The sequence below is a fragment of the Pempheris klunzingeri genome, chromosome 14 (assembly GCF_042242105.1).
Source record: "Pempheris klunzingeri isolate RE-2024b chromosome 14, fPemKlu1.hap1, whole genome shotgun sequence".
Taxonomy (NCBI): domain Eukaryota; kingdom Metazoa; phylum Chordata; class Actinopteri; order Acropomatiformes; family Pempheridae; genus Pempheris; species Pempheris klunzingeri.
Window position 1 is genome coordinate 8,627,384 of NC_092025.1, and position 19,560 is coordinate 8,646,943.

The 19,560-nt window shown below is 41.7% G+C and overlaps 1 protein-coding gene across 7 annotated transcripts in view; it reads left to right on the forward strand.

The window, feature by feature from the left end:
- Nucleotides 1-19,560, forward strand: part of LOC139213451 (RNA-binding protein Musashi homolog 2) — a 226,279-nt gene that overhangs the window by 113,715 nt on the left and 93,004 nt on the right. For all 7 annotated transcript variants that reach the window (XM_070844146.1, XM_070844145.1, XM_070844147.1 and 4 more), the window contains exon 7: nt 14,952-15,000. In XM_070844146.1, coding sequence (XP_070700247.1) covers nt 14,952-15,000 — 49 coding nt within the window. The remainder of the gene's footprint in view (nt 1-14,951; nt 15,001-19,560) is intronic.

Consider the following 19,560-nt stretch of genomic DNA (forward strand, 5'->3'; position numbering starts at 1 on the left):
CAAATGAGTGCATAATGATTACAGTTAAAATGGTTACAGATGAAAGCTAATGAGAGCTAATGCTCGTATGTCCACATTTGACTTGTGGAGATAGAGAATGCTTATATTTTGCCTTTTCACCAAGAAGAGATTCACAGAAATCACTTTGTAAGTAACAAAAAGCTGTTTTTGCCAGCCTAAATGTGTTGAAACTAAAGGAATTGAGACCAGAATTTGATAAAAAAAAATTGGAACTGAAGACTACGGTATTAATCAAAAACAGAATTGGCAAATAAACTTGAAATGATACCTAAAGCTGCCACATACCTCATATGGATGAGTGTGACTGAAGTCGTGGTAAATCCATGCATAAATGCGATGAACTCTGCCATTTTGCATTTGAGTTTTTAAGTGTCTTTAGTTTGCATGCATGTGTGCACACTTGTGTATTTGTTTGTGTGTTTTCCTGTTTTTTACGTGTGTGCATGCTCCCAGAGGGGAAACAGGCTGTGTGAGGTGTTATCTGCTTCTACAGAGGGTGACAGCTAATCACCAACCCTGACAAACACAGGGGGAGAGGGGAGGGAAAAGAGAGGGAGAGATGACAAACGAGAGAGATTGGGGGAGAGAGAGAGAGAGAAAGGAGATGGCACTGGGCAAGGGGATTGGCATTTGAAATCCACTGACTAACCACAGAGTGCTTCGGTTCCTGTCATCTGAACCTCTGTATGGGTTTGGACCTGAGGTGGACAACTCCCACCTGGCCCGGTGACAACTAATAAACCCCCGCCAATATAGGTACACACCTAGATAGGGGGCTGCTGAGAAAACATTGCAGCAATTCTTGATAAGTTGAATAAATCTTTGTGTTTGCAGAATCTGTCAACAGCCTTTGATCACCTTTGATCTCCTACCTGCTGCTCACATACTCCCATCCTCGTGGAGAATGTCTGCAGAAGGGTTCACAGGATGTCGTCATTGCAAGGGAAGGCACCTTTCAAGTGGTACCTTGTCAGGTGTAAAGACATTAGCACTTACAGTATTCGCTAACCGTGCCATTAATCGTGCCCAAAGTCTATGCTAAATGCATTTGTAGACGGTTTGCCTTGCAGATGGGCTGATGCATGCTGAGTTAGTGTGAGCTGCTGGTGTCGCCTGTTGACACAGAGATCAGAGGGCTGTGAGAGATGGAGAGATGCTGTCGTGAGATGGCGGCAGGCAGGCTGCTCAGAGAGAGAAGAGAAGAGGAGAGATGAGACGAGACGAGGCTCCACTCTGGTTTTCAAGGAAGAATTTTAGGTTGATGCATTCCCCTAAGTTGTTGTCGCTTAAACACAGTACAACAGGTGGAAAAATATCGCAATACAGAAAATTACAAAGCAAATGTGATTGCCAGTATGGTATGTGCTCTATAAACCTTGAATATTTGGTTTTGACATTTTGATGGACGTTAAGGATGGCTTAATGATTACCCTTAGCAGGACTGCAATATCAATCTTTTCCTGGCGGTCCAGTGGCTGCGGGCCTTCATGTGGCTTCTGGACTCCCTGCTGGAGTCGATGTGGGTGGCATTATCCGGACCAACTGTCGGCTGTCTGGCTAGCTGTGATGGGTGTCACGCTGGGGGCCTCCATACGGGGAGGCCCTCATCTGCTCACAGTGTCACACCTCTCACCACTTTGCTCTCTCTATCTGACCCTGTCACTAAGGCAGAGAGTGACAGATACAGGCAGAGGGAAAGTGCGCTAGAGACACAGAGAGTAGGTGGCATATCCTTTCTAGATACAGGCATAGCTGAAATCCTCGCTAAATAAAATCAAAGATACCTGTCAGATGCTTTTACCGAGCGCACTGCTTGAGAGCACGCAAATGGCACTATCAGTGAAGAAGTCAAAGGTCCACAGCTACTGGAGAATTGAGGTTGTCATTCATGGCTTTAAGCAGTCCAGCAGTCTGTTTAACAGGCATTGCTCACCATCAACTCATATACAGTACTGAGCAGATTGGCAATAAGTCGACTGTATGTCATGATTGATGTAGTTTTTACATATTGCTTCACACAGGTTGACTTTTACCTCAGTTCTTTCTTGCTGGGGGGTTTTTGGACAGAAGTGAGTGTAAATGGAGATTGTGTTTATGTATCTTATCCACAGATGGCTTGTGGTGGTCTGGTGTGGATGACCGCATAGCATCTGTGTTTGAGTGTGTGTGCATCTACATCTGTGTACTTGTGCTGAGTACTAATGACAGTTGGCATTTGGCCACTATCAGTGGATCGTTAATTAGTATTGAGAGGTTTGGGGGAGAAGCACAGATTCCCCTCTATCTCACAAACAGATGTGTGTTTGATCTGCTAACCCGGTTTACACACACACACACACTCTTTCGTCCAGACACACTGTCCAACCATGGCAACTCTCTGACATATGGAAATGTCTATAAGCAGGTCCCTCTCAGCATTGTGATATTGACAGCAATAGATCCAACTACAGAAAAACATCACAATGAAAATGTGGATCATAGTGAAGGCTGTTGTGAAGCTGCCACAGAACAATCATAAAGACATAAATGACAATAACAAGGAGACAACACAAAGATAAGCAGAGATGCACAATTAGTACAACAAAGGTGGACTGACACTGACCTCATGGCTCAATACAACATACAAGGCAATGCAAAAAAAACCCCACCATTATTAGAAATAAGTTAAGCTGAGTTCTAATTTTTAAAGTTATGATTAAATCATTCTTATGGATTTGCTGGAGGTGTTGCAATCAGATCCTTGTTCACACAAACAAAAAAAATGCAGCTATTTGATGGAACCAGTAATCTCAGACTTCAATGGTTGGAGTGAGAGAAATTTCTGTTTATTTCTTAAAGCCAACCTTTCACAAACCTTTACAAACTCCTGGACACTGAAGTAAAACACTATTATAGCTCTCACTAATGTCAGAGCCTTTGTCTATTCAGTTAATTGTAGCATAGTTGTCCTGATGGAATTGCTCTGTGACCTTTAGTATTTTTATTTCCTCAGCCCTTATATTTGCTAAGTGATGGTATTCTGGCTGATTAGTGCACCCTCGTCCCCCCAGACACACACACACACACACACACACACACACACACACACACACACACACTATTACAAAACACAATGTATTCACTCCCAGAACCCCACTCCCATTGTTCTGCTTTATAACACTGGGAAAGGAGCATCAGTCAAGTATATTAGCTGGATCCTATTACTGTCACCAGATTGCCTCTCTGAGCCATCTTAAAGAGCCCCCAGACAAAACTTCCTGTCATGTTAATCCAAGCTTTAATAAATAGAGGGATGTGTAACCATATTCAAATAGGGGCTCCCGTATTTATGCTGACAAAGAGAGACGGGCTATCACGAAATGACAGATGAAAGTGTTTTGCATGAAAAGGAGGGGGAAAAAAAGTTTTTATCGGTGCTCATTCTCTCCCATTCTGGGAGGAAATGTCAAATTATTGAAATGGCCTTTAAAAAAAGCTTAAGCCTAATCTAAGTAAAACAGTGCAGGTATTAGGGATGGTGGCCATTGTGAGTGAAATGAATGCTATTCAACTCAACCTAGCAGCTCATTTCACCCCCTTGTTCACCTATTGATATCAAAGTACATAATGCACACCTTGTCCCCTAAGAGAGATTTATGTTCATTGGACCTGTGAACATTAGAGCATACTGTCATTGAGCGTGTTCACTGATTCATGAATACAGAAAGTCTGTTATTAAATTTTGTTTTTTTAGTTGGTTATTCACAGGCGTTACTCGCTGTGTTCTTTAGTTAAAGCTCAGGCAGTCGCAAAGGTGCAGTGGGAGCCCTTTGCATCCCAGAGTATTCTCACCACTAACAAAGAGAGCTGAAATCGACCTCCCCAATTCAAGGCCATCTCTTTGATTCATGTGTAGAAAGACACCACTGCTATCACAGAGAATGACATGATCCCTTTCAGGCTGGGTTAATTTTCCTTGACTCTGAAGGAAAAAAAAAAGTCCCAGTTAAGCCAGTATTTTCACAGCCGCGTGTCTGCTGATTCTACAATGCAGTGCAGAGACTTCCCTTTTCATTAATACGCTGATTGAATCTGAACATGTTTGTCCGTTCCTCCCATTATATGACTGAAGTGTTCCATGTTTGCTGAGGGTCCATGGGTTTCCTCATTGCTGAGGTGCATACAGCGTTATTAGCAAGGATCTCCAGGAATTTCCTGGTACAATGGAGTTACTCATTTCAAAAACCATATTACCGAAATATTTTTGGATTGCATCACACAGCTGAATAAAAGTACGTTTTAAAAACCTTATCTGACGAATAGAGTGATAGTATGATGCTGCAAAACCCTTGATCATTATAGTAATGCTATAAATAGTAATGAAAAATAATATTGGTATTACTTACTTGTAATGACCATTGGTGCTGATAATTGGTAATTGTAAATTAAATTAAGGGCTGATAGCCTTAATATGTGGTAATAAATCTGATGCTGCATAGGTCTTGGTATTCCTTTCACCTACCACTATGCAGACAATTAAATAACGACTAAAAGATGGATAGATGGATGGATGATTGAGCCAGCGAACGAGCTGAAAACGCTCTAAGACAGTTTTTCTGTGAGTCACTGAGGCAAATAACTGACTCACCCTCAGCTCTTATTGTCTGCATTCAGATTTTGACAAGAGTAAAAAGTTGGAAAGCTTATAAATACTGAGTTAGCCATACCCCGTGCAAGCAGGTGGCAGCAATAAAGCAAACATTTGATTGTAGCAGTTTGTAATAGATTTTAATGGGTCTGCTTTATGCCTCAAAATGGTTGGGATATGCATTTGAGGGGGATCTTGCAGAGGGTTTAAACACTGGCAGCACTTCTATGTTTCAGTCAGCAGAAATTACCACACTTTTTACTGCTTGAGCAATGAAAACCAAGAAGGCATCACAGAGGACTACAAGACACACAGTAAAAGAATAAATAAGTAATAATAATCCAAATTAGCTATTAAATATTAACAACTTGATTATGAATGTCATATGGGAATTATTAGAAATTAATGACCTTCCAGCGTGTAATGTTTAAAGGACAACGTGTCTTCTAAAAAGTTGTGTACCTAACCTCACGTTGGCTATTCCAGTGGAAGCCTTTCCACCCTCTGTAAGTTCCTCACACGCTCAACCCATTTGTTCATTTCAACAAACCTCTTCCCAGTCATCCCTCTCACCCTCGGCATCACGTGTTCACACAGTCGGCCCACACATTTCATAGTATCCTCTGACCTTTGTCTGTCCTCCAGTCAATGCAGCTGGCAGCTATATTTACATTAACAAGGAAGAGGGAAGGAGGGGCGGATGATGTAAAATGTGTGTGTGTGTGTGTGTGTGGGTGTGTGTGTGTATCTGTATGTCTACTAAAAGAGAAATCTGATTGGCTTTCCAGGAGGAAGGACATCATTTTAAATAAGTCCTCAATGTTAAACTGTTTGCTCTAGGGCTTAGGGATTGCTCACCTCTCCAAATACTATTTTAGCTTGAAAGCACAATATTTCCCAGCCTGAGCTTTCACATGGGAGAATGAGGGAGGGCCCTGGTGCAGCAGTTTCATGGAGGTGGCTTGCAGGCATACTCTATTCTGACAGAATGAGGAGGCACTCTGCAAGAGTGTGGCAGAGAGGAAAGGGGTCCTATTAATAAAATGACTCCATAATGGGTAGTTCCCTGCAGCTTGGCAAAGGAAGACAGGCAGATTGATGGACGAGGCCAAGGCCTACTTCCTCAAACATACTGAGCTCAACTGTGTGGACATGCCTCTGTGAGGCCAAACGCAAGGCCAGACCCAACAACATACTGAAGTCCCATTCATATAGGAAGGAAGTGCCTTATAAATGATTTCCTGTTTTGTGTGAAAGGGTCATATTGGCACTTTTAAACGAGCAGTACGGCCTAGTAGAAAGCCGTCACGAGAAGGCGTAAATGCTATATGAAAGAATCGGGCTTTTTTTTTCTTTTTTTTTTTAATGACACAATATGCTCTGCAAAAACAGATGGCTGATTTTAGAGGATGAAACCAGACTAGAATCTACCTTAATTGTAATCTTACCTCAAAGTAAGAAAACGGTAAGGTAAACAAGACTCCCGGGGTGACAATATTACATTTGTATCACACATAATTTGCATTACTTAAGTGCACAGCAGACATAGAGTAGTATTTGCCAGAAATATGGGTTGTTTACAAGAAAAGGGTGTATGAATATGATTAGCTGTTGGATGAATTTTTTTTTAACTGCTCATGTGTTTTTAGGATGCGTGGATGTGCTAATGAAATACTGCTTTGCCACAACAGTGTTATGTTCTGCCCTAACAATATAGCGGCCTCCTGAAGGCATCACTCCATCATCCTTTCATTACATTTCTTTGCAACAGTACATTGATTAGAGTGGCCTCAGCATGACTGCCTTTTTAATTGTGTATTTGCTGATCTGAAAGCTACACAGAGCGCTGTGGTAGGATCTGTACTAACCATTTCAACAATGCTCTGAGGCATTCTTTGACACACAAAGTTCATTGTTAGAATATACATCAGTTTGTGTCACCATGGCGACCTCCTTGGATGCCGAGCAGGGGACCTCATAAATATGTAATCCTGACACATTTGAGGAATTGTCTTCCTCAAGTGTTCCTCTCAAGCCATTTTGTTAATGTCAACATGAAGGAAAGTTACTGGAATAAGTGTTGACATTCAGCCCATGGTGTATATCATTAATAATTACATACACGAGAATTTCTGTCAGATGACTGCTGAAAAACACTTGAATCACGTTTTTCTGTCACTCTCATTTTTCGGTAATTAGGTATTAAAAATAGATGAATTAAGTACGTGATCCCTTTACGTTCATTCTCTTTGTGTTGCCATACACTGAGATTCATTCGTAGTGTAATCACATACAATGTGCTATATAATTGAAATGTTGTATTGCGGTGGCTTCCTTTTGACTCCCCTTGTATCAACTGTCTAAAAAAAGCAATGAAAATATTTTTTCAGAATGCAAAATGATATTACCGGAAAAATAATTGTTGCCAACCTGTTGATGAATCAAGTTTTGCTAGAAGAAACAATAAAACAGACATATGTATAGTAATGAAAATAAAGAAAGATGGTGCAGCCAGCAGATAACGGCCTCTTGGCCCTACATCACTGTGTATGTCTGTGTCAAGTTGCGCTCTAGCCGTGCATTTTTATCACTTCTGCTGAGCGTTGCCACTCATCCATTATAATAAGGAGTATTCCTTTTGGGAAAGAGAGAGGTTGTGTTCCAGATTAAACATAGCCGGCTTGGCCTCTGGTTCGGATCTGAAAAAAAATTGCTCGTCCATCTAGATTCGCGCTTAAGAGCAGTGTCCCTTTTGCCCCCTTGTGTAATTGCAAGAGCTTATGGGGAGCTAAAATTTTGCCCTCTGCTCCTCGTTAAACCACCACTTGTAAAAGCGCTCAAGCGTGGATGCAGCACATTGCAGCTCAACGTTTCCCGACAATGATATAGATTTTCTCTACAAAAGAACAATTGAAAGGGTTGTCACAAATTTGTCCATTGTCACTGGGTCGCTATCATTTCTCTGTTAATTGCCATCATTGTAATAGAATATTAGATGCTCTACACTGCAAAGGGAGTGTAGAGGGGCAGTGCCAGCAGAGTTTTCTCCTTGACCGTGACCCGTATCTGCCATAATGGTAATGATAATAATGATAATGTGATACCTCGCTGATCCCTGTATGGATTTTTTTTATTTTCTTATCCCCTTTACCCCAATCACAGAAGTGCAGGTTCGGCTACAGACTACTGCCCCTGGAGAAGCCGCAGATTCAGTCTCCTGCTCAGAGACACTTAAAGAAAACGGATGCTTGCCAACAAGGGGGCTTAAAACTGGGTCCTCCAGTGGTCTCTCTTCTCAATGTGTGATTCTTCTGTAGAGTATGTCGAGGTGGAAGTGGTTCTCAGTGATTCACCTGTATGCATTATGACTCCGGAGGTTTGGGTTGCCCCAGTAGAAAATCACATAATATTTATCAGAAGTAACTTCATATATATGTAACAATTTTGGAAAAGGTTGAAGTCTTACAGAAAGTTTTCCTAATGCATGTTTTGTATACATTGGTCCTTATACATATTTGGCAGGTTATAGGTATTTTTACGTTATTAAATGTTATGTTATACTAATGTTATAGGTATTTTCCAGTAATGCAATACAAAATCTTTAGCTACTTTAACAGTTTTGATTTTATTGGGACTGTGCCTCTCCAATGCCACCATGCTAGGGATGCTCATTTCAAACAGTGTTCTTATACATTCATTGGTCACATTAATGAAGCAATATTTATTTAATATGTATGTTTGTCTTTAGAATGCATTTAAACTACTGTCATGGCTAAATCCTAGTAAATTAGGTATTTGAACAATAGAATAGATAAACATAATGTAAATAACATTGCTATCCTCCTGCTACCTATGGATTCAGTGAATGACAAGACAAGCTTAGAATATTAGAGATGGTAAAATGCTGCTCAAGTTTCATTCCTCACTGAAGGACATTAGTTAGATGAGTGACCTCAGCCAGTGTTTCTGTTGAAACTGGTAGTTTGGAATTAGCATGAGCCACAGGATGGCTAACTAATTCAGACAGCCGCCTAACCACAGCTCTCAGGCCGGCCACAGTGAGCACAGCAATGCATGATTGTTTTCCATCCTCAGAGGGCAGAAGATGAGGAACGTCTATTTAGTGTTTGTGTGCAGCCAAGACATGTGGTCTGCACACACACCTGTAACTCCATTTCATGAAACCGGCGGAGGCATCATCTAGTGTTGCAGAACATTAACACTGCATGTCCTTCACCTTCAACGCTGTCAGTTGAATTATTTCATTATTTTTGATAGATTATATGATTGCCATTGATTGATTGGTCATGATTGGTTAAGAAATAGCCCTAGCATCCTTCTACTGCCAAATAATTTACAATTTGTGTGTCATTTTGCGTATTTTGGATGGAAGCAAGTCATACAGCATCGCAGCCATATAGTTGGAATTAAACAGTCGAAGTTATTTTTTCTACTTGAGGTATTTATAGTGTAACTTGAATCAGCCACATATTGACAAAAGTGGCTTTTGAAACTCTGCTCTTTTGAGCATCACCTGGTGAACCCACCCTCATAGCACAGACTGTGCCTTGCTGGCATTGTAATCCCAGTGATCCTAAACACCAAAACTACCTGATAGCTAGACACACACACACACACACTTTTTCCACTTTGGTAAAAGTGAAGCTCCCAGCAAGTGTAATGGATGAAGGCAAGAAAGAAAACCTCTGTGTACCCTATACAACCAGCACAAAAACAAAGCCTCAACAAAAGGATGAGCACAACCAGTCCCAGGTCACTATCTGTGGCTCAGGTCTCCATTCCTTTGGCATCAGATATGATCTATATTAGTGTCACCCCCAAATTGCTGGAAAGCTCCTCTGGTAGCCTTCAGCCATGAGCTGAATGTAAATGTGCATTTGACACCTCTAAATCGCTGTCATAATTCATTTCCAGAGCTCTTAAATCTCTCCCTGTCACCTGGCACCTCTGCTGTTTTCCTGTCCAAAAACAGAGCACATTAGCCTTTATTGATGCCTTTGTCCTTTGATACATAATTCATCATTCAGCAACCTTTTTTTTTTTTTGAATTATCATGTGTTTTTCTGAGGTTGTTCAAACATATGGATTGATACAGACAAAGAGATGTGGACCTAAGTCCTATGCTATATGACAGGAACAGGATAAGTCTTTTTTTATCGGGGGCATTCGATCAGAGTGATATAAAGCTTCACCGTCACATTGCTCCTGACCACACACAGGTTTTCAGCTTGAAACCACGTACGTCACCTGTAAAGCACACATGTTCTCTCATGTTGTCGTAAAATTGTCTCTCCTAAATCAGGTACCGCCTGACAAGCACGTCAGAGGTCTCAGTGCTGAGGTTTATGCAGTGTTACAGGGTTCATCTGGAGTCATCCGACGTATTGCACTCTGCTCGATAACTTTCAAATGTAATCATATTGTACACCGCAAACAACCTTTCATATACTCATTCATTCAATGGGATGTGTCAGTGCGCCTGTTATAACTTTCTTTAAATCAAAGTAATTCAGTGCAGGACCTTAGAGATTACTTTCATTGGTCACAATATAGGGAACTATTGGAAATGACACTGCATTTGACAAACAAGCATGGCAGACAAAGAGGGCAACCACGACCAAAGCCGATCTCCAAAATGCAGTCACCTTTCAGCTCATATAAGAAAAGCAGACAGACTCGCAGTTTGCAAAACCAAGTGCAGTGTTTTAACCTTCTAAAACTGCATTGCATGCTGCAGGAGCACTATCAATCAATCAGACCACCTCTATTATAAACTAGTTGCAGCACTAACTTTGAAGGCTGCAGCTAGTCGGCTAACTCTTTTAGCATTTGCGTTGATTAGCTGTTTGACCAGACGCTACAGGGACAAGACCTCGGGAGCCACCACTCTCGCTAATGTTGGATTAATAGCATGAACAGATACCTTTGAAGACGAGCGGAAATGGCTGGATTCCAAGGAATGATATCGACAATCATTCCACTCAAACTCTTTCACTCTCACACCAGACCTCCCACTTCCACAGCAGTCACTGCCTGCCAGTACAGAAAGGTTTAAATTGGTACTGCCTCTACCACTTCTACTACTGCTGTCACTGTTACTACTATTACTGCTACTACTGCTGCTGTCATTACACTTACTGTTTTTCAGCGTAATACGTGCAGACAGCCCTGTTCAGACTAGCGGTGTGATACTTTTGAACATTTAAAATTATTTGTCTTGTTCCACTTAATGATGGTGTCCAATATGAGAGATCGATACAAATTGTTTGAACTAGTTTTTCCTCTTGTTTTAAACAAACCTGTAGTGTTCTGAGCCTTTTGCCACCTACCAGAACAGTAAGAGCAAAAAATAAGAGCATCATTGCATGTTTATCAAATGGATGAACAATTTGTGCTAATACCTGCTGAATCGAATAGCGATTTGCAGAATGGGGTCAAAACCAAAAAAAAGGGCACTAGTATCATGTCACTGCCCTCTGAGTAGTGAATAAAACCAAAATTGCTTGTAAGCCAACAATTCACTCACCCAATATACTCCTGCGGCCCCCTTTTTTAGGAGGAGGTTATTTGGTTCAGATGTTATTGCTGCCGGTTTAGTTAAAGAGCTGCCCCACCTCCCCACCCCCCAAGACTGTCCTCCAGCAGCCTCCTCTTTTTAAGTGGCCATGGACTGTTCCAGTACATATACCACAGTGAAATAGACTTTTGCTCTTTTCTTCATTGTCACAAAAGGCCAGGCACTTCACTGGAGTTCCCATTCCCCTTTTACATAGTGATAAGACAGCCATTATCCTTTGAACCTTTCTTTTCACTGAGCCAGGAGAAAAGGAAGAGTGAAAGAGAAGGAGGAGGAGGACAGAGAAAGATTTCTTCCCTGAGGTGAGCCTGGCCTCACCTCTGTGTGGTGGGCTTTTTTTGTGAGCAGTGAAGAGGTCCTTAACCTTCTATCAGATGGAGGCACACAGTTGTGTTCTGCTTGAATAACTACATTGAAAAGCCCTGAAGCACGGGAGATGGTTCTATAGACTCTGCAAGTGGCAGAGAGAGAGACAGAGAGAGAGAGAGAGAGAGACAGAGTGTGTGTGAGAGAGAGGGGAGACTGTATTGTATGACCTGCTGGAGTGTGACTCTCACATGATGTGCACATTCTTTGTGAAAGTGCCCATCAGTGCTTCACTGTGAATCTGTGTTTTTGTTGTATGGGTCTCGCTGACAGGATGGTCCTCGTCTAATAATGTCACAACAACATAGTTCACACATTTATAGAATACACTTCCTTTAATAGACCTCACTTCATTTTGCAAGGTAACAGTCTTTCTGCTCTCAAGCTGTAAATGGCTTTACAGCAGCAATACTATCAATATCAGAGCGCAGACATTTGAATGTCATGTTGCATGAAGGGCTCGCGGTGCGTGATGGCTCATGATACTGCGGGCTGTCAAGCCAGTTCAGATTTCATATGGATTTCATGCACTCACTTGTTAAAGGTGCACTTTGTAAGATTTAAGACCACTTGCTCCAAATAAATAGGGGCCAGCATTTCACCTCCCCCTCTCAGCCTCGTCCTCCCTTAATGATACTTTGCATTGTCCTCAAAAATGTATAGCAACTCAAGATACTTTTATTTCCAGTTTACAACACTAGGTTTCCCAACATAACGAAAGTTGTAGCCCCTTCATGACACACACATATGCCATACTGCTTATAGAGATAAATACCTTTAGAGCAGGAGCGGATATAAGATAAAGTAGATCTTACATATTGTAGCTTTAAAATTGATAGCAACAACAAATAAATGGATTACAGTCAGCTGCCTAACAAAATAAACTCATAGTCATAGATAATGTTATTTTATGAGTATCATTTTCCATTTTGATGAGCTTCCTCTCACCACTGTATCACACAGATGATGTCCCAAAATTGTTACTAATCGATGTCTGTCATAGCAGTTGTGTTTGAAGTGGGTGCCTCCATTTCTTTTAGTCTTGAAGAGAACCGAATATTCTCCTCTGGCCATTTTGTTGACACTTTTACTGATGTGTGCAGTAGTGACTCTTTTGGCAGTTTCAGTATTACAGATATTAGACGATGATGCTATATGCTATACGTTTCTGTCTCCCGTGTAAGTGATCACAGGCTGTCAGCCACGTTTGTCAAATTAAACGTCTACCAAAGCTGGTAAACATGCCTGTCCATCTTGGCTCTGCAAGTGGAGCTTTCACTCCGTGGAGACATTATAAAGTGTTTCTGCTGCTTTGAGTCGAAATCCAGCAAAATAAATGAATAAATAAGTTAAACAAAGTTTTCTCACATTTAAATCCATGATGGCGTAATTATCTGGCGAGGTATTTGATGTAACAATGGAGTTACTGTATTGCAGAAGAAAACAAAACAATCCAGAAGTTACTCTGTGTTCTTCAACTCAGGCAATGAAATCTCAACCCATTGCACTACAAATTCCAGTTATCCCACCTCCTCTCACTTTAATGTGATTTTCATTAGATCAGCCGGCATAACACAGGGATTAGGCTTTGTGACATTACAAATGTCTTTATATAAAACTGTCGCTGCAGGTGATATTGCTTGGCAGCTGTTTATTTGTACACTACTTTTATATGTTTTCCCACCACACAGTCATCAGACAGCACATTTTTCAGACACAAGGCAAACGTCGTTGTTTTTGCTGCTCTTTTTTTTATGTTTGTGTGTTGTGACAACAGAGGAAGCAGTTAGGGGAAATTAATTACTTTGTTAGTGAAAGTGCAAGCTAAGGTACCGCAGTCGTGGTGGTAATGACTTTATACTATATTAAAAATTTCCCTTCAGATTTGTACTATTTTATTTTGATGTATACAGCCTACTGGGAGGTATAGGGTTTAGTAAGTTGTGCTTTAGTTCAATAGCCTATTTTAGGTAATTGATGGTGCAGTTCTGCTAGTTAAAACACAAGGTGCACTGCCTGCTCACACATGACACTCCTTTAGGTGTGTCTGCTTAACTTAACCATTCCCCACCCACTTCAGGTGCTGAGTTTTGTGTACTCTTACATGGAATAACAAACGTCTGCGTCCACAGGATAACAGGTGACTGTGTACCATATACACAGATTACCTAAAATCCATAGGACTTTTGTTAGCTATATTTTACAATTTTGAAATGTTTTGGGGAGGTGCAGATAAAGTGCCTTGGAGCCGCATGTGGCCTGTGAGCTGTGCAGTGAGTAACCGGGTCCTACAAGCTGTGCCAACGTCTTGTGTGCCAAATGTGTGGCAAGAGGGTGGCATGAACAGTGTGCCAGCACTAGTCTGCCTGGCTGCCAGGCACTTCTCTTTATCCAATCAGACAGTTCGGCTTGAGTGAGACCCCTATTCTTGTCTCTTCTCATCTCCTCCTGAAGCTTTGTCACCCTCCCATGAAAAACACAGGCGCATGCTTGTGCGCACAATTTTTCCCCTGCACAGCATCGAGCCTCCTCGGCACACCGTTACACTTACCGAGAGACCATAACCAGAGTGCGAATGGTGCAGAGTGTTCCCTCTTTTGTTGCTGCTCTCTACACCTCTGTTTTTTGTTTTTCTCCCAAGACAAAATCACAGGCTAAATGAGCATGCCTCACTCTGTTTTTTAAGCATTCCTTCAAAGTTACAGAAAGCAGAGTGTGTCTAGAGATCCAGGTTTCAGGGATGTGTGAAGGGGAAAAAAAAAAGTGCTGTCTGTCTGTGTGTGGCTTTATTGGACATGATGAGGGATGATATTATGGTGGATGCTGCTGCCGCTCAGGCTGTGAGATGAGGAAGGATCCCATTTGTCTCACGCTCGCTTAGTGTAATGTGTCTATCTGTCACCTTCCCCAAGACCGGACATTGGTGTTCATCAAAATAAACGTATTGTCCGCACTGTCCCTTTTTTTTTTTTTCTTTTTTTTTCCGCTGCTTGTCATTATTGTTAATTTTCTCCCCCATAGCCACTCTTCACTTTATGACATCTTAACCAGACAATGAGTAGAACTGCTGAGATTGATTAAATTCCTGTTTCATCAAAAATTATGAGCTACAGAGAGGAAGGGGGGAAAGTAACCTGACAATAATCCTGTGACTGCAGAATGATTATGCACTGTAGGAGAGAGGTGCTTAGAAATAACTGTAAAGCAGCAAGAATGTACTGCATATTCTAAGAGTGATTACAGTGAGTAGAATGAGTTGTGATTCAATAGGGAGAGGGTGACGTGCTGTACTTACTGAAAAGATTAAGCTAATGTCACTGCTTTTCTTATGTCTTCCAGGTTGATGATGCCATGCTTATGTTTGATAAGACTACTAACAGACATAGAGGTAAGTGCTCGGCATCTTTCCTCCCATTTTTGCTCTGTCTCTCTGAAAGGTGAGAAAATAGTCATTTTATGTCCTTTCCCCATGAGATAACACAGAACAGTTCCAATCTTACATGATATTAGGTGTACCGTCTGTTCAACAATGGGAGCGTGTCAAAGTAATCAATAAGCTGGTATGGTGTTTAGAATGTTTGAGCATTAGATGGCGTGTGTGTGTGTGTGTGCGCGCGCGTGTGTGTGTCAATGATGATGCTGGTGTGAGTGTTTCAGAGAGGTGCTTAAAGGGTGTAAAGATTGTGAGATGGTGGGTGCTGTGCAGTCAGATAACAGCATCAGATAAAGCCCAGGAGAAGCACTGACTTTATCGCTATCTCTCATCGGCCCCTTATCTTAGATGAGGGGACGTTTCTCTCTCAAGCAGAGGACTTTCCAAAGACAGGTTTCCTCCCTGCACCACAATGCAGTGTTGTGGACTTAAGGCAAGCAGCACGCCTACAGGCCTGACTTAACCATCAGCGAGCACATATAGGGCTGTCACTTATCAGGAGCCCTGTGCGATTGCTCTCATTGGCTATGAATCCTCATGTAGGTACAGTAAAGGAACTTTTTGGAGACAGAGCGTCCCTGGCTCTATGTGTGTGCGTATGTATCATTGTGTGCATGAGTAGTCGACAGGCACTGACAGGTATTTCCACAAGAAAAAGGAGCAGAGGCCTCTCTGTTTGTCACAGCAGTCAGCACACTTGTAGGCAGAGCTGGCATCGAACTGGGCTGAGCGCTGTTTTGCCATATAGATGTAAACATTTGTTTGCAGTTAGCGCCTCATCCTCTCAACCTGTATAAATGTTTAAATGCAGTTGGCTTGGATTGAAAGCTAGCATTGTGTTGTTTTTGTGCAAACTCTCTCCCTTACTTTCTCTACTGTATCTATGTGTGTGTGTGTAAGTGTGTCTAAGCTGTGCAGACGAACTCTTTGAGTCTGGTAAACAGTTTCTAAGTGTGGAACATGTGAACTGTAGTGGAAGTGATCTATGGCTTTGAGGGGATTTTGATCTGTAGTGACAGAACCCAGTGTGAGGTCTGCTTTGAGACGAAGGCTTTTTTCTCTCACTCTTTCTCTCTCTCCTTCTCCCCCCCCCCCCCCCCCCCCCCCCCCCCCCCCCCTTCTCTTTCTCTCTTATTTCTCGCTCTTCCCTCTCTCCTGTCTGCTGCACTGCCAGCCCTCTGTGAAAGGGGATGGGCGCCATGCTCAGGGAGTGTGTTAGGCATTTGCCTTTGGGCAGCAAAATGCCCTTCAAATGAAGACAATGATGGAGAAACAGCCTCCATGGCAATTTTTCTGATGACAGCGAGCGTATTTATATTGAGTGTGACACTGAGGCAGGAGGCAGGTGCAGTTCTTCCTGCAGTTGGTGGTACGTCTAACTAGCATTTGATATTTAGTTCCGGTGAGCATTTTAGAACAGTAGATATTTGCTGCTTTCATCTTAAAAACACAACAGGTCTTCTAGGTGAGTTGCATAGAATATTACAGACCCATAAGATAGATTTGAATAATTCATCAGAGCCATTGGTGTGATTGTGTAATATTAATGGCTCAGCTGCCCCGTGACCACAAAGGAAAGGACATTGAATATATTATCAGTGAAACCAGTGGCTGGGCCCACTTTACCACTGGCTACAGATCCAGTGATGGGCATCTGGCAGCCTGCAGTCCAAATCAATTTCCCACCCGTGTTCATTTTTATCTTACAGATTGATTCATGAAAAAATAATTCTGGATTTTTCTGCAGGACTGCAATAGATAAAAATAACGCATTCTTTATTTAATAATCCAAATGTTCACAATGCAATTCTTCTAAAGCCATGGTGGCTATTCCCCAATTGAAAGTCCCAAACATAGCAGTTACCTTAGTGCCTCTAATGCTTTCTGAGGCACTGCAGAAAAGACTCTATTTCTAACAACTTGTGCTTTTTTTGTCCCCTTTTTTCTTGTTAATTGTGAATGCTGTCACATGTGCGACACAGCCATGCTGCACTATACACCTGTGAGGTCTATCTTATATATGCATTGGGACCGCCTAAAGCAGCCTAAAAGTCCTCTGTGAAAAAGGGACCATAGTAGCTATTTTTACTGAGGCAAGACAAGTAGAAAGGAAGCAAATGTCCCTGAAGCCACACATATGTGTGAGGTAAAAATTTCCAGAAGCAAATTAAATATACTGTAGAGCAGGAACTATATGCTTACAGTATATTATGGATGTGTGTACAAAGTGAAATTATTTCTTAAAATATGAAAAAAAAACTCCGGGTATCCGAGGTAAAATTCCCAGCAGTTAAAGGTGATCTCTTGTTAGGCCTGCTGTGGCGCACTATGACTTCACATCGCCTCATTTGAATGTTATCTCAGTGCCTTTTTATTTTTCCCATTAAGCCTTTTTTACACAGAGGCTGTATTGTATATTACTATAATGCATTGTATTTTGTTTGGAAGAGTTTATTGTGTATGAGATGCATGATCGACACTTGATTGTAAGTGTGTTTTCTTTGGGGCTGTGGTGAATTGGATAGAGGACAAACGTCACACTCCACTAGTAGCAGTATTGTCCTTCAGACGGTCCCTGCGAGGCTGGCGAAACGACAGCCAGAGGAGACATTCTCTACCCTTCTCGTTTTCTCTGTGCTCTGTTTTTTTTTCCCTCTCTATCTCTTCCAGTCGTTCAGTCTCATTCTTTCTTCCCTTTCTTTCACAGTCTCACTATTTCTGTCCCCGCACCATCTCCCCACCCTGCCTGTCTTCGCCATCTCTCCATTTCTCTCGTCTTTCTCTCTCTGTCTCTCCTGCTAGAGGACACTCGCTGTAAGCAAAGCTCCTCACAAAGGCACACGCTGCACACCATCTCCTTGGCATTTAAAGGAGTAGAATACGGCCAATTGTGTTGGAAATTGAACTCTCTAAAGCCTTCTTTCCCACTGCAGCAGTTCATTGTGGGTGAGTTCAGTGTCTTTGGTGAGCAGCTTGGGCTGTCCAGAGGTTGATGCCAGAGGGCGCCTATTGTTCCATGTTCTACTGCAGTGTCCCCACCACCCTTCCCTTCTTCTCCTGACACTCATTTTGTGACTGAAAACGGAAAATCAGGATTGTATTTCTTTATCTTTGTTATCACCTGTTTAATATTTTACATTTTTTTTCTGGTATTTTATTTTATATATTGTGTCATATGTTTTGCGGCAAGGCCACGAGCACAGCAGTCAGGACTACACATGCCAGCCGGCATTCCCAGCACCCTCAACACGACTTCACATGCCACCCCTGGATGACAGGACGAGCTATATGGGTGGGAAATAAAAGCTTTTGGAATAGCCCTGAGTCAAAATCATTCTGTCATCCGTTGCCTACTCCTGTCCCGCAGGCTGACATTTTATCTATGATCTAAGATATGATTTTACTGTCAAACACAATTGGTAGTGCCAAGGAGAGTGTTGCTGAGGTGAGAAAGATTGCATCTCCTCGAGGAGGGCATGGAGGCTGTGATGAAAGAGTGGCAGAGTGGCAACTATCGTTACCAGCCAAAGCATCAGGGTTTAATTTGAAAGTAAAAGGTACAGTAGACGATTCTCTCCGTACTCATACACATTCTTTATACGTGCTACTCTGCCACGTCATTATCAGCCCTCATTTTCCACCACATTACCACTCACTTCATCAACACATCTCACTGTAGCGTAATTCAACGCACATAATCCACACAGGACCTTTTCAGAAGGAAATATATTATATAGACATAAACTCGCTCTGATTTGATTATTCAAAAGCAGCATCTCAGCATCACGCCTCATCCACACAATTCCAAAAAGGATAAGTATATACAATGCAAATTAGTGCATTGCATTCCCAATGCTAAATGACACTCTTACAATTATAAGTAGCTGATTAATTGGGTCAAAACTGCATGCCACAGTGATTGTTTGATTCATGCTCTGCAAAAAATCTGTACTGCTAAAAATCAGTGTTAACCCTGCAGTTTTCATCAGGTTTTTAGTTTTCAAAAAGTTTTAGGTAATTAATGCAATTTGAAATATCGAAGGTGGCACCTATTATCTATTTTGGGTGATACACACGTTCTCTCCCACCTTTTTAATTACACCATTAAGAAAGATGATGAAATCCTAGTGTAATGTCTTTCATATTGTTTTACAATAGTTTGTAACCAGACAGCACCCATTAGTGTAGCTTTATAATGACTGTGTGACTGATTATAAGCCCAATTCCTTCTTTATTTGAATGATGCAAGTAATAGTAATGCGAAAGAGTGTTGGGGACCAGGATAAAGAAGTGGAGGCTGAATTGTTGCAGTGACAAGGCTGCTTTATGTGAGAAAGCCACATATTAGAAGCCATGTTCCTGGAGAAGAAGGGGATTCTTGGTTTTGAGTGAGGATGGGGCCAAAGCTGTGTGAATTTGTGTATTTTTTCTATGGGCTTAAAGGGCTGGTTTTCTTCTTGGCAGACAAACAGAAGACTGCATTGTGTGTGTCTGTAATCTCTTTACCTGGATTGG